Source organism: Siphateles boraxobius, unplaced genomic scaffold (genome assembly GCF_051911475.1).
Source record: "Siphateles boraxobius isolate OS27281-9 unplaced genomic scaffold, OSU_SipBor_1 7, whole genome shotgun sequence".
NCBI classification, from domain to species: domain Eukaryota; kingdom Metazoa; phylum Chordata; class Actinopteri; order Cypriniformes; family Leuciscidae; genus Siphateles; species Siphateles boraxobius.
In genome coordinates this window covers 40640001-40655111 of record NW_027509197.1, presented here as the reverse complement: position 1 = coordinate 40655111, position 15111 = coordinate 40640001, and the positions used below count along the sequence as shown (strand labels likewise).

General features: G+C 43.4%; 1 protein-coding gene across 2 annotated transcripts in view; it reads left to right on the top strand.

Moving 5' to 3' along the window:
• Window positions 1-15111, top strand: part of anos1 (anosmin 1) — an 86967-nt gene that overhangs the window by 52140 nt on the left and 19716 nt on the right. Inside the window, exons 7-10 of one of the 2 annotated variants that reach the window (XM_077216460.1) lie at window positions 140-345; window positions 10722-10866; window positions 12720-12839; window positions 12964-13370. In XM_077216460.1, the coding sequence (XP_077072575.1) occupies window positions 140-345; window positions 10722-10866; window positions 12720-12839; window positions 12964-13271 (779 nt within the window). In that variant the 3' untranslated portion in view covers window positions 13272-13370. Of the gene's footprint in view, window positions 1-139; window positions 346-10721; window positions 10867-12719; window positions 12840-12963; window positions 13371-15111 lie in introns of those variants that run through there. The other variant, XM_077216459.1, reaches the window with a different exon arrangement.

The window sequence follows — 15111 nt, the reverse complement described above, 5'->3', positions numbered from 1 at the left end:
GTTGTTTTCCATCTAACAGAGCTGTGTGTGTGTGTGTGTGTGTGTTGTTTTCCATCTAATAGAGCTGTGTGTGTGTGTGTGTGTTGTTTTCCATCTAACAGAGCTGTGTGTGTGTGTGTGTGTGTGTGTGTGTGTTCAGACCCGGCTCCTCCTCCGACCCCTGCGGGACTGAGGGCCTCTAACTTCACGCTGGGTCTCGAGGGTCTGATGAGGGTTCGACTCGACTGGACTCTCCCGGCAGAATCCGATGTTCCCGTTCATCACTTCAGAGTCTTCTGGACCTGCAGCGTCCCGGGAAAATCCCCGGTGCCGTCCCGGAGGAAGAGGAGAAAGACCGTCGACGGGGTAAAGCAGGATTTCTCCCCTGATGTTACCATCCAAGATGCTTTTAATATGTCTAAGGATATTAAAGGGTCATTCCACCGGTGGAGACATGAATATGTATTGAAAGTGGGTCATATATGTAGTAGAATGGTATCATACATTTCTAATTTAGGACTTTCTTGGCCGATAAAAGGCAGAAAATGACTTTTTAGTTGCTTGTGGATTGTAGACAACAATCCCCATTGTGCATTGCAATGCTCAGCTCCGCAGACCACTCCCACTACAGTAGCTAGCTTAACTGCAAGATATTTGTGCAATGAACCTGCCACGTTAGCGTGTTAACATGATGAAAATAAACGTACTTTACAGAAAGACGACCATTTGACCCTGTAGGCTTTGGCTGACGTTGCCAGTTGACGTTAGGTATTCTAAAGTAGGTCTCCAGGACGCCGCTATCCATATGGGGTGCGAAACACGGGTGAGCAACAACACACACGTCCGTGTCATCCTCCGATTCCGTAGCACCGCTTGAACTCTCGGCAGCAGACAGACTCTTGTTCTGTGTCCATTGGCGCACAGTGAGAGCACAGGCACCACCAATCTGCCCCAGTGAGAGCCATTGCGGGCTCCTCGTCCGCGGCAGGCAGATCGTCTGCATCGGCTTCAGCCGCCTCCGGTTCCTCCATAGCCCTCAGCTGCTCGTCGCTATACTGTGGCTCATAAAGGTAGCCACGAACATCCGTTTCTACCATAACTTCGTCAAAATCCAGATCCTCCATAATGCATCCGCCTGTGTATTCAGTACCTTCGTCCAAATTTTCAAAAAGTTTCTCCCGGTGAAATCAAACGCACTGGCACTGATCTGATTGGTCTGTTAGCGCATTAGGTCCAGCCCCCTATGGGCGGGTTTGAAAGGGTGGGAACTAGTACAGAAATCCCCCCCTTTTACACTTCCTCCTACAATGACGTAAAATGACGATTTTTGCGTCATTGTAGGAGGAAGTGAAAAAGGTAAATAGAGGATTTCTCTCGTCTCTGCGGAAAATGAAAGAGTGTTGCACGACCATTCAATAGAATGACTGGATTTTCTAACAATGGAAATCTTAATGTAAATGGGTGGAGTGACCCTTTAAGGGAATATAACATTCAAATTCTGTCACACACTGCAAAAAATGCGTTTCTTACTCAGTATGTTTGTCTTGTTTCCAGTCCAAATACCAAACATTCTTAAATCAAGTTGCATTTACTAGATGAGTAAAATGTCATATGATATTATGTCTTGTTTTCTGGGGAGATAAATCAAAATTAAGTGAGTTTTTGCTTAAAACAAGCTAAATTATCCGCCAATGGGGTAAGAAAAAAATTCTGTTTGAATTAACATTATTTTTCTGACCCCGTTGGCAGATAATTTTGCTTTTTTAAGCAACAAATCACTTAATTTTGATTTATTTCCCCAGAAAACAAGACATAATATCTTGTGACATTTTACTCATCTAGTAAATGCATCTTGATTTAATAATTTTTTGAGATTTGGACTGGAAAAAAGACAAACATACTAAGTAAGAAAAGCATTTTTTGCAGTGAAAAGCAAAATTTTCATGTGCGTTTTTTCATATTCATCATTCGGTGGCTTTGAATTGTCATGTCATTATCAATACAGATGCAAAAAACGCAGGAAATCAAACCCGATTCGTTTTTTTTAATGACGAACGAAAGTTTCGGAGGCAGTGTGTGACACAACGTGAAGTCGTATTTATTTTTTAACGTCTGAAGATTCGGTGTGCAATGACCTTAAAGAGTAGGAAACACAATTTCATAAGAGAAAGAACATTTATTAATTTAACCCCCCGACAGGTAAACAGAAAATTAAACTTAAAAGTCTTCCAAATATATTTACAGTCAAAACAAAACAAAGTAGGAAACTTGCAATCAAATTCACCACATAAAATGAAGAGCACGAGTGTTGCCAAATCAAAGAACTAAATAAAAACAAACTCCTCTGACTACAACCTTTAAATCTAGCCTAGTCTGATCAAAGGAACATCGTCTGTAAGTGTGTGGCAGAAATCAGGGATAAACACAGAGAGACGTCGCTTTCATCGTGTAAACGCTCCAAATCTTTCGTTTGTTAAACACACACAGCAAGCCTTTTATTTATTGATCTGTAGGGGAAATTGAGTTCTACAGAATCACTTGTTGGATGTGCATAAGTGAACACACTCATGCTAAAGTTGACTAAAAAGAGGAGTAAAAAATCATCTTTTGGAAATTGATCTTAATGCCTTAATTTAAAAAAAGAGGAAAAATCCAACCTTTAAGGACACCAATTTTCTTTGTGAATAAATAATGTATCGTAAATTAATAAATATTCTTCTTTAATAATACAGGTTGCATAAGTCAGGACACCCCTATGTTAAATTCCCATAGAGACAGCAGATTTTTATTTTTAAAGGCCAGTTATTTCATGGATCCGGGATACTATGCATCCTGATAAAGTTCCCTTGGCCTTTGGGATTAAAATATCCCACATCATCACATTCCCTTCACCATATCTAGAGATCGGCATGGTGTTCTTTCAGTTAGGCTAATAACTGGTTTGATTTGCATTGAGAGATGATCTTATGGAAAGTTCCCCATGCCGATCTCTAGGTATTTTAAGGAAGAACATTTATTCATTCTGCTAAAGTAGAAATAGAAAAGTTCAGTCTGAAGTGACCGAAGACACCCGAGGGTTTAAATAATGCAGAAGAAGCCGCTTGAACTGCTTTTATTTTAATTTATTTTGATTTCAATTAAGATTTTAAATAATAAGAAAAATAATATTGTTTCCCATTTAAATTAAGATAATTTTTCTTGGTTTCCATTAGAATTAAGATTATTTTTCTTGTTTTCCGTTTGAATTAAGATTATTTTTCTTGTTTTCCATTTCAATTAAGATAATTTTTCTTGTTTTCCATTTGAATTAAGATTATTTTTCTTGTTTTTCCATTAGAATTAAGATAATTTTTCTTGTTTTCCATTTGAATTAAGATTATTTTTCTCACCCCATTGGCAGATAATTTAGCTTGTTTTAAGCAAAAACTCACTTAATTTTTATTTATTTTTTATTTCTTTATCATTTTACTTTTTACACTCATAGGCTGCACTGCGTCAACATAGCACATCCAATGGCGCGGGCCAAGGGGGCGTGACCTCAGTCTATAAGAGTCCCCGAATTCGCCATTATAGCAGATTTTTCTCCTTCAGCGACAAACTTCACGTCTCTGACCATTTATTGAGCCTTCGCCGTCGAACAAACCTTCAGCCTCTGTGTGTTTTATCTGTACGAGCGTTGTTTCAAATGCCTCGTGTCAAGACCTGCGCCACGTGCGGATGCAAGCTGCACGAGGCGGACGAACACGCTAGCTGCATTCCATGCCTGGGACTTCACCACGCGGAGAATGCACTGTCTGCCGGCGGATGTGCGGCCTGCGAGAGCATGCCTATCTCCGTGCTGTGAACTCGGCTAGCCCTCTCCCGTGACGGCGACGCCACCTCTCCCGCGCTTCCTTCTCCGGCCCTACTTCAGCTGAGGAAGAAGAAGCGCCGCAGCCAACGGCAACCGGAGAGCATGGATGTTAGTGAACGCACGCCGGCCACGTCCCCGCGTGCCTCACTCTCTCCAGCTCGTTCATCTCCGGTCCTGTTCGAGGGAGATCAGCGCCCACCCCCACGTGGCGGGCCCTGTCTCCTTCGGCGGGCCTAGCGAGCACAACGACAGCCTGTCTATCGCCGCGTCTGAGGAAGAATGGCCGGGCTCTTTCGACCCCGTCATGGCTTCCCAGCCGACGCCCAACGCCTCAGCTACCAGGACAAACTCCGACGCGGAAATGCTTCGGATCCTGACGCAGGCCGTAGCAGACCTCGAGCTCAAGTGGGCCTCGTTGCCGCCCCTCGAAGAGCCGTTGGCCGCTCATCTCTGCCCGAATACAGCTGCTAGCTGGCGAACTAGAGCTGTTTATCCCAACAAACCGTGCCGTAGCACTTCAGCCCTCGGTGGATGCGCGTATTCCGCCTCCGGTCAGGCTGCATCGGCCCTGCACACGATGGCCGTGCTGCAGGTTTACCAGGCCAAACTCGTCCGGTCTATGGACGAGGCTGGCCAACCCTGAGACCTTTCAGGACCTTCGAAGCGCCACGGACTTGGCCTTGAGAGCTACCAAGGCCACAGCACAGGCTATCGGGAGGAATATGGCGAGTTTGGTCGTGCTCGACCGCCCCCTCTGGCTTACCCTCACTGACATTAAGGACGCGGAGAGAACGAAGTTCCTCGACACCCCAGTATCCAGCACCGGCCTCTTCGGCCCGGCGGTGAAGGGGTTCTCGGAGAGATACACCGAGGCACAGAAAGCGTCCCAGGCCATGCGTCACTTCCTGCCTAAACACTCTAGCTCGGCGTTGAGTGCTCACAAGCCAGCCCCATCGACGCCGCGGCCAACAAAGCCCGCGAAACAGGCCTCTCAGCCCCGCCCTACCAAGCGCTTCCCGCTTCCCCGATGCCAAGGCCCCAGACCGACGCCGCGCCCCACGCAGCGCCACCAAAGTCGTCCTAGCATGCAGGGGAAAGAGAGAGGGCACAGGTCCCGCACTCGTCGGACCACCCTCAAAGAAGCCAACAAAACTTCCCACAGCCCCCTGTTCAGTTCAGGCAGCTGGGGATTTTATTACTGCAAACAGGCCCGTAACAGTAAGCGTCTTGCAAACAAACGCCGTTTTCACGGCGACCCATATAAAGCAAAAAAAGAGTATGTTTCACAAACACAACACGTGGGTTCACGGTCCCCCTTCATCAGGCGGCCCCTCCCCCGTTGTAATACTGACTTCCCCACACGCAAATGCTTGTACAGTCAGTCCAATACTCAATGTGTGCACAAATCACAATATAAGGGTATCAGGTCCCCCTCCACTAGGCGGCCCCTCCCCTGTTGTAACACTGACTTTCCCACACGCAAATGCTTGTACAGTCAGTCCAATACTCAATGTATGCACAAATCACAATATACTAGCCCCAATCTGTGTGTCAAGCCCTAGCCACACGGGTTCTAGCCTGGCAAGCTATCCACGGTGTGTCGAGTTGGGTCATAAACACTATAAAGCGAGGTTACTCGCTCCAATTCGCTCGCAGACCCCCAAAATTTCAGGCGGTTCTCGAGACTTCGGTGAGAAGCAACGTGGGTCACGTGCTTCGCACCGAAGTACAGAATCTATTAGCAAAAGGGGTGATAGAATTAGTCCCCCCCGCGCTAAAACATATGGGTTTTTACAGCCGCTAGTTTCTGATTCCGAAAAAAGACGGCGGTCTCAGACCTCTAGATTTGAGACATTTGAACAAAGCTCTCATGAGACGGCCGTTCAAAATGTTAACTATCAAACATATCCTCGCACAAGTGCGCTCGGGGGATTGGTTTGTCACAATGGATCTGAAAGACGCTTACTTTCACATTCAAACAAACCCTCGTCACAGGCCATTCTTGAGATTCGCCTTCGAGGGCCAGGCTTATCAATACACCGCTCTGCCGTTCGGTCTATCGTTGGCACCCCGTACATTCACGAAGTGTGTGGATGCAGCGCTTTCTCCTCTGAGACATCAGGGAGTGCGTGTGTTAAATTATCTCGACGACTGGCTGGTGCTGGCACAGTCGAGAATCGAGAATTAGCTCAGGGATTTGATTCTAAATCTAAAATGCCTGGGTTTCACAATCAATGTTTCAAAAAGCAAACTAACCCTCAGCCAGAGCGTGATCTTTCTGGGCACAGTTTTAGACTCGAGAGCTATGACAGCGCGTCTCACACCAGAGCGCAAGCTCTCAGTGCGAGCGCTTGCAGGCACTTTCAGAGCGCGCGAGCACGCGCCACTGAAGAAATTTCAGAAACTGCTTGGTCTCATGGCAGCAGCATCGCCACTACTCCGCTTGGGATTACTGTGCATGCACCCACTGCAGCATTGGCTGAAACGTTGTGTGCCAACTCACGCATGGCAGTCAGGCAACTTGCGCGTTATGGTAAATCACGGTTGTTTAAGAACCCTGATCCCCTGGCGGGCTCAGAACTGGTACCACGAGGGGGTGACAATGGGAACAATTTCCAGGAGGAAAGTGGTTCTTACAGATGCGTCCAACCTGGGTAGGGGAGCGCTGCACGAGGGCATGCCTGCATCCGGACTCTGGTCGAGCACGGAGCAGAGCTTACATATCAACTATCTGGAGATGAAAGCAGTTGGATTGACACTGAAGGCATTTCTGTCAAACCTCAGAGGTCACCACATCTTAGTCCGCCCAGATAATATGTCAGTGGTGGCCTACATAAATCGCCAGGTGGGCATCAGGTCAGGAAACCTGCATGCGATGGCGACAGACCTCCTCTTATGGGCACAAACCAACCTGAGCTCTCTGAGAGCAGTGCATATACCGGGCGACCAGAATGTGGGCGCGGATATGCTTTCACGGGGCAACACGCCCCTCGGCGAGTGGTCCCTGAACCCACAGTCTGATGTGGAAGGTGTTTGGCGAGGCCGAAGTCGACCTGTTCGCCTCGAGAATCAACACCCACTGCAAATTGTTCTTCTCGAAGGACAGGGATGCGCTGGCCCATGTCTGGCCCAACAGTACCCTTTATGCCTTTCCCCCCGTCTCGATGATTCCACAAGTCATCAAACGGGTCAGAGAGAGCGGGTGCCCAGTCCTTCTGGTGGCCCCTCTCTGGAAAACCAGACCGTGGTTCTCGGAACTGGTTCAGTTATCGGACACAATCCCATGGCCTGTCCCACTGAGGAAAGACCTCCTCACACAGGCGAACGTGACATTGTGGCATCCGAGACCCGATTTATGGGCCCTCCATGTTTGGCTCCTCAACGGGTACCCAAAGACCTTCCTGAGAAGGTCTTAAGCACCATATCTGAAGCCAGGGCCCCGTCGACTCGGCGCCTTTATGCTTCGAAATGGTCAGGTTTTTCCAGCTGGTGTTCGAAAAATCAGGCTGACCCAGAGTCATGTGAGATATCTGTGGTTCTCTCATTCTTACAGGAGCTACTGGATGCGGGTCGCTCCCCGTCCACGCTCAAAGTGTATGTGGCAGCCAAAGCAGCACATCATGTTCTGGTGGCTGGCCAGTCACTGGGAAGAAACGACCTGGTCGTGAGATTCCTTAAAGGTGCTAGTAGAATGAACCCCTCCAGACCTCCATCTGTGCCGTCTTGGGACCTCTCCATGGTCCTGGGTCCGCCTTTCGAACCGCTCCAATCGGTTGATCTAAAACCTCTCTCGCTGAAGACCGCTCTCCTTATGGCGTTGGCATCTATCAAGCGAGTGGGAGATCTGCAGGCGCTCTCTGTGAGCCCTGCATGTTTGGAGTTGGGTCCAGATGACTCCAGAGTCATCCTCAAGCCCAGACATGGTTACGTTCCTAAAGTGCTCTCAACACCATTCAGAGCACAGGTGGTGACGTTATCAGCCCTCCCTCCTTCTGCAGAGGATGGAGAGGTTAATCTTCTCTGCCCTGTCAGAGCGCCGAGAATCTATCTGGAGCGTTCTGCGTCTTTTTGACAATCAGAACAGCTTTTTGTCTGCTTTGGTGGTAGATCCAAGGGGGATCCAGTCACTAAGCAAAGACTGTCTAGATGGATAGTGGATGCTATTTCTATGGCTTATACCGCAGCGGGTCAAGTTTTCCCTATAGGCATCAAGGCCCATTCGACCAGAGGTATGGCCTCGTCATGGGCTTGGTCATCTGGCATTCCCATTAGTGATATTTGTGATGCGGTCGGCTGGTCCTCGCCTTCCACGTTTATGAGTTTTTATAATATGGAAGTGCCTTCCCTGCAGGCGAAGGTGCTTTCGGTATGATTAAGACCCGTCGGTGGCCGGTCTTGTCATATATTACTGTGCACAGTCACATTCACATATATATATATAAAACCCGCTTTTGGCCGGTTATATGACATATATAAAACCCGCTTTGCCGGTTATATTCCATACATATATAAAACCCGCTTTGGACGGTTATATTCCATACAAATATAAACCCGCTTTGGCCGGTTATAATTTCATATATAAACCCACTTGACTGGTTATATGTTCGTATACTAATAACCCCGACAGTGTCTGGGTTCATTGGTGTAGTATATTGGGTTATTTCTAACTGATGTATACTATTTTAGACCTGACGGTGGCTGGTCTATTTATACATAATTATGCGGTTATGGCTTGTTCTGTATGCTAAGGGGTCCTGAGTTGCAGTGGCAGCCAGTTACTCAGTGCGGTGTTTTGCATAGTGTCCCCACTGCGTATAGCTACGCAATACGAAGTGACCGTTCGAAAGGGAACTACTCGGTTACTCACGTAACCTCAGTTCCCTGAGTTAGGGAACGAGTATTGCGTAGCCAGCCGCACTATGGTAACATGGCATGTTGTCGCTTCAGTCGTTAAACCTGCTATAATGGCGAATTCGGGGACTATTATAGACTGAGGTCACGCCCCCTTGGCGTGCTCTGACGTGCGACCAATGAGACCACTCTGCGTCATACACGTCAGAGCCCGCCAAGGGGGCGTGACCTCAGTCTATAATAGTCCCCGAATTCGCCATTATAGCCCGCGCCATTGGATGTGCAGTTGCCGCAACGCAGCCTTTGAGCGAGCCAGACGCTCATGTTCTAGCTGTGCAGCTGCAAATGCGCTTTACATAAAGGCTTCAGTGAATCGAGGAAAAGGAGTTTCCCCCACTGCGTATAGCTACGCAATACTCGTTCCCTAACTCAGGGAACTGAGGTTATGTGAGTAACCGAGTAGTTTCATACCATTCTGTTAAAGTAGAAAAAGACATCTAGCCCCATCACAACCGCAACTTGAAATGAAAATGAAATGACATAAGTATTTTCAGACCTAATTACTTGCTTTTATTTAGTTTTGCATTTGAATATATACTTACACATTATCAAACACTGCATCGATTTGTAGATTATACCCTCAAAAATTGCTCTGTATTTCCCATTTATTTCCAATGCCTATCCACACGCGTTTTCAAACATATCCACAATTTTTCAGTGTTCATACAACTAGTCCCAAAAAAGTCACCAAGTTTTACCATTCTGCTAAAGTAGAAACAGAAAAGTTGAGTATGGGTTTAAATAAAGCAGAAGAAGCCTGTAAAACTGACCTGATGACATATTAAAGCTGTTGACTGTGAAACTCCTACAGTCTGCAAACAAACCCGACAGTGAATGTGTTCATAATCTGGCGACACACGATCTGTCTGTTGAGTTAGTGACCCGCTGATGCAGGAATGCCCAAACTCACCCCTTTAATAACTAAACCCGATCAAGCTCACGCTGCGGGAGGAATGATCAGGTGAGAAGTGGAAACTCTCATCACGTCACATGTGTTCCTAATAAACCCGATTATTGTGGCGTTCACGGTCACTCTGAGGTCTCAACATGCTTCCATAATAAAGTCTTCATGTCAGAAACACAGAAACACACCACTCACACTAAAGAGATTGTTCGGAGATTATTCATTGTGTTATGTCATTTAGGTTAGCAGGAGCCAAAACCCACATTCATAGAAGAAGTTAACAAAAAAGTACACATTCATGCATGTATAGAAACTTTATTTATTCCATAAAAATCATATTTGTTAATGTACTGCTATGAATTTTATTTGTTATAAAATTTGTTATATATTTAACGTGTGACCTCCTAAATGTCAAATATAATATATATCAAATATGCCATATATTTAATATATAACATTTCAAATACATATAATATATGACATATATGTCATATGTTAAATGTTAAACATTTTATATATTAAATATATATCAGATATATGTGTGTGTGTATATATATATATATATATATATGTCTTATGTCATATATGATATATATTAAAAACATGTCAGATATTTTATATTGGCTATTCAATATATTTCATATACTATATATCAAATATATGTCGGATATGTTATGTATCAAATATATGTTAGTTATAACATATATTTGACATATAATAACATATAATGTTATAATAACATACAATAACATATAATGTTATTAAATATATGTCAAATATTTGTATATTAAATGTCAAATATTTTGATGCCAGATATATACATGAAATATATGTCAGATATATTACATATTAAATATAATGTCAGATATAAATGTAATTTAGTGTCAAATATATTATGTATTAAATATTTCAGAATATGTATTACATGCCAGATATAGTATCTATTAAATACATAAATAAATAGCAGTGCAATGAAACTGTATTGTACTCCACGGGTCTGTCTTCAGTGATATGGTTGATGAACTGATGTAAATGAGTGTTTCTGTGTAAGTTTAATGATTGACTGTGTTTCAGGCCGAGAGCTGGGTGGATCTGGACGGGCTACAGTGGAACTGCAGTTACTCTGTGGAGGTCCAGGCCGTCTCGTACTGGGGTCAACACAGACTAAAGAGTGGAAAAGCCTTCGTTCACATCGACACTCAACAACACAATCAGTCAAGTACGACACAACTCGCCTTCATCATCATCATCATCATCAGTACAAGCAGAGCTGCACAATTAATCGAATTTCTAATCAATTACTATTACGGATACCGCGATTACTTAATCATTCAAAGCCGCGATTACAAAAAAAGTACACGTACATTATTCTGCGTGATTAAGAGGTGTGTTTAGAACAGGTGTGTTTAGAGCATGCATTTTTAGAGCATGCGTGTTTAGAACATTTGTGTTTAGAGCATGCGTGTTTAGAGCTTGCGTGTGTTTAGAGGATGCGTGTTTAGAGCATGCATGTGTTTAGATCATGCGTGTTTAGAGCATGCGTGTTTAGAGCATGTGTGTTTAGAGCATGCGTGTTTAGAGCATGCGTGTTTAGAGCTTGCGTGTGTTTAGAGCATGCGTGTGTTTAGAGCATGCGTGTGTTTAGATCATGTGTGTTTAGAGCATGCGTGTTAAGAGCATGCGTGTGTTTAGAGCATGCGTGTGTTTAGAGCATGTGTGTTTAGAGCATGTGTGTTTAGAGCATGCGTGTTTAGATCATGTGTGTTTAGAGCATGTGTGTTTAGAGCATGCGTGTGTTTAGATGATGCGTGTTTAGAGCATGTGTGTTTAGAGCATGCGTGTTTAGAGCATGCGTTTTTAGAGCATGTGTGTTTAGAGCATGCGTGTTTAGAGCATGTGTGTTTAGAGCATGCGTGTGTTTAGAGGATGCGTGTTTAGAGCATGCGTGTTTAGACCATGCGTGTTTAGACCATGCGTGTTTAGAGCATGCGTGTTTAGAGCATGTGTGTTTAGAGCATGCGTGTGTTTAGAGCATGCGTGTTTAGAGCATTCGTGTTTAGAGCATGCGTGTGTTTAGATCATGCGTGTTTAGAGCATGCGTGTGCTTAGATCATGTGTGTTTAGATCATGCGTTTAGAACATGCGTGTTTAGATCATGCGTGTTTAGAGCATGAGTGTTTAGATCATGCGTGTGTTTAGATCATGCGTGTTTAGATCATGCGCATGTTTATATCATGAACGTGTTTAGAGTATGCGTGTAAAGAGCATGCGTGTTTAGAGCATGCGTGTTTAGATCATGCGTGTTTAGATCATGCGTGTTTAGATCATGCGTGTTTAGATCATGCGTGTGTTTAGATCATGCGTGTTTAGAGCATGCGTGTGTAGAGCATGCGTGTTTAGAGCATGCGTGTAAAGAGCATGCGTGTTTAGATCATGCGTGTGTAGATCATGCGTGTTTAGAGCATGCGTATGTAGATCATGCGTGTTTAGAGCATGCGTGTTTAGACCATGCGTGTTTAGATCATGCGTTTAGAGCATGCGTGTTTAGATCATGCGGGTGTTCAGATCATGCTTGTGTTCAGATCATGCGTGTGTTTAGATTATGCGTGTTTAGAGCATGCGTGAGTAGATCATGCGTTTAGACCATGCGTGTTTAGATCATGCGTTTAGAGCATGCGTGTTTAGATCATGCGGGTGTTCAGATCATGCTTGTGTTCAGATCATGCGTGTGTTTAGATTATGCGTGTTTAGAGCATGCGTGTTTAGATCATGCGTGTGTTTAGATCATGCGTGTGTTTACATCATGCATGTTTAGATCATGTGAATCAGAAAGAAAAACAAGTTTAAGTTTATAGTTTATTAAAGTCCCCCTGTAGTCAATAATTGAATCCCTATAAAACTCATCTTTGATCACCAAAGTTACATATTTAAACGTTGTTTCCTTGAAAATAACTTCTTCATGCCTTAAAATAGCTTTAATGTAATTTGACACCCTTGCCTTATTTAATGTTTACATATTCTTGAGTAATGCATGGATCCATAGTAAGATTTGACTGTTTAATGTTGATTTAGAGGCAGTTTCTAAGGTGAGGAAAGTGTCGGTGAAGAAACCCTCGAGCGCTCTTGGAGTCGGCACACCGTATTACAAGGACGGACAACTACAGGTGCGCATCTACTGGAAGAAGAGAACAGGTAACACACAGGCAACATCAACACAACATCAACACAACATCTACACAACATTAACACAACATCAACACATCGTATTACAAGAACGGAGAACTACAGATGTGCATCTACTGGAAGAAAAGAACAGGTAACACACACACAACATCTACACAACATCTACACAACATCAACACACCATCAACACACCGTATTACAAGAACAGAGAACTACAGGTGCGCATCTACTGGAAGAAGAGAACAGGTAACACACACACAACATATACACAACATCAACACACCGTATTACAAGAACGGAGAACTACAGGTGCGCATCTACTGGAAGAAAAGAACAGGTAACACACACAACATCTACACAACATCTACACAACATCAACACACCGTATTACAAGAACGGAGAACTACAGGTGCGCATCTACTGGAAGAAAAGAACAGGTAACACACACACAACATCTACACAACATCAACACACCGTATTACAAGAACGGAGAACTACAGATGTGCATCTACTGGAAGAAAAGAACAGGTAACACACACACAACATCTACACAACAACTACACAACATCAACACAACATCAAAACACCGTATTACAAGAACAGAGAACTACAGGTGCGCATCTACAGGAAGAAAAGAACAGGTAACACACACACAATATCTACACAACATCTACACAACATTAACACAACATCAACACACCGTATTACAAGAACGGAGAGCTACAGGTGCGCATCTACTGGAAGAAAAGAACAGGTAACACACTCACAACATCTACACAACATCTACACAACATCAACACAACATCAACACACCGTATTACAAGAACAGAGAACTACAGGTGCGCATCTACAGGAAGAAAAGAACAGGTAACACACACACAATATCTACACAACATCTACACAACATTAACACAACATCAACACACCGTATTACAAGAACGGAGGAACTACAGGTGCGCATCTACAGGAAGAAAAGAACAGGTAACACACACACAATATCTACACAACATCTACACAACATTAACACAACATCAAAACACCATATTACAAGAACAGAGAACTACAGGTGCGCATCTACAGGAAGAAAAGAACAGGTAACACACACACAATATCTACACAACATCTACACAACATTAACACAACATCAACACACCGTATTACAAGAACAGAGAACTACAGGTGCGCATCTACTGGAAGAAGAGAACAGGTAACACACTCACAACATCTACACAACATCTACACAACATCAACACAACATCAACACACCGTATTACAAGAACGGAGAGCTACAGATGCGCATCTACAGGAAGAAAAGAACAGGTAACACACACACAATATCTACACAACATCTACACAACATTAACACAACATCAACACACTGTATAACAAGAACGGAGAGCTACAGGTGAGCATCTACTGGAAGAAGAGAACAGGTAACACACTCACAACATCTACACAACATCAACACAACATCAACACACCGTATTACAAGAACGGAGAGCTACAGATGCGCATCTACTGGAAGAAGAGTATGCCGTCGAGCCAGAGGTTCAGGAGTGAGTGATGCTGGTCGATGGTATTGAAGGAAATTCTTCAAGTCTGTTCGAGACTCGCTCTGGCACTTTTGGGATTTTTGTGCTGCTGTGTTTCAGTCTGAGCGAGTAATGAGATTCTGAGGTGTTGGTGTGATTCTTGCTGACTCATTCTGTGCCTCAGCGTTTTTATTCTGCCAGCCTCAAAGCATCAGGTCAACCTGAACTAATCCCACTTCTGCTTTTAGCTTCTAAAGAACAGCTCGTCACAACTTGGGGGATGTGCAAATATACATGTTTGAGTTAACTGTTTTTCTTTCTAAATTATTAGTTGATAAAACAGCATGCCAAAATATCTTGAAACTATAAAAAATGTAGAATAATTTCATTTATTATTTCATTTATTTTTTAATTTGGTCTAATTTAGAAAAATGACTACTTGATAGAGTTGAACATTTCATAGATCAAACTAGAAAATTTTGAATAATTTAATTTATTATTTATTATAATTTATTGGAAAAAAAAGTTTAATTTTGAAAATTGACTCATTGATAAACCAGCAAGATGCAGGATGACAAAATATCTTGAAACTAGATAAATGTAGAATATTTTTTGTATTTGTATTTATTTGCATTTTAAATTTAGTCTAATTTAGAAAAATATCTAGTAAATAAAACAGCAAGAAAAATAATACAATTTTATAGCACAGACTACAAAATTTAGAATAATTTAAATGTTATTATTTAATT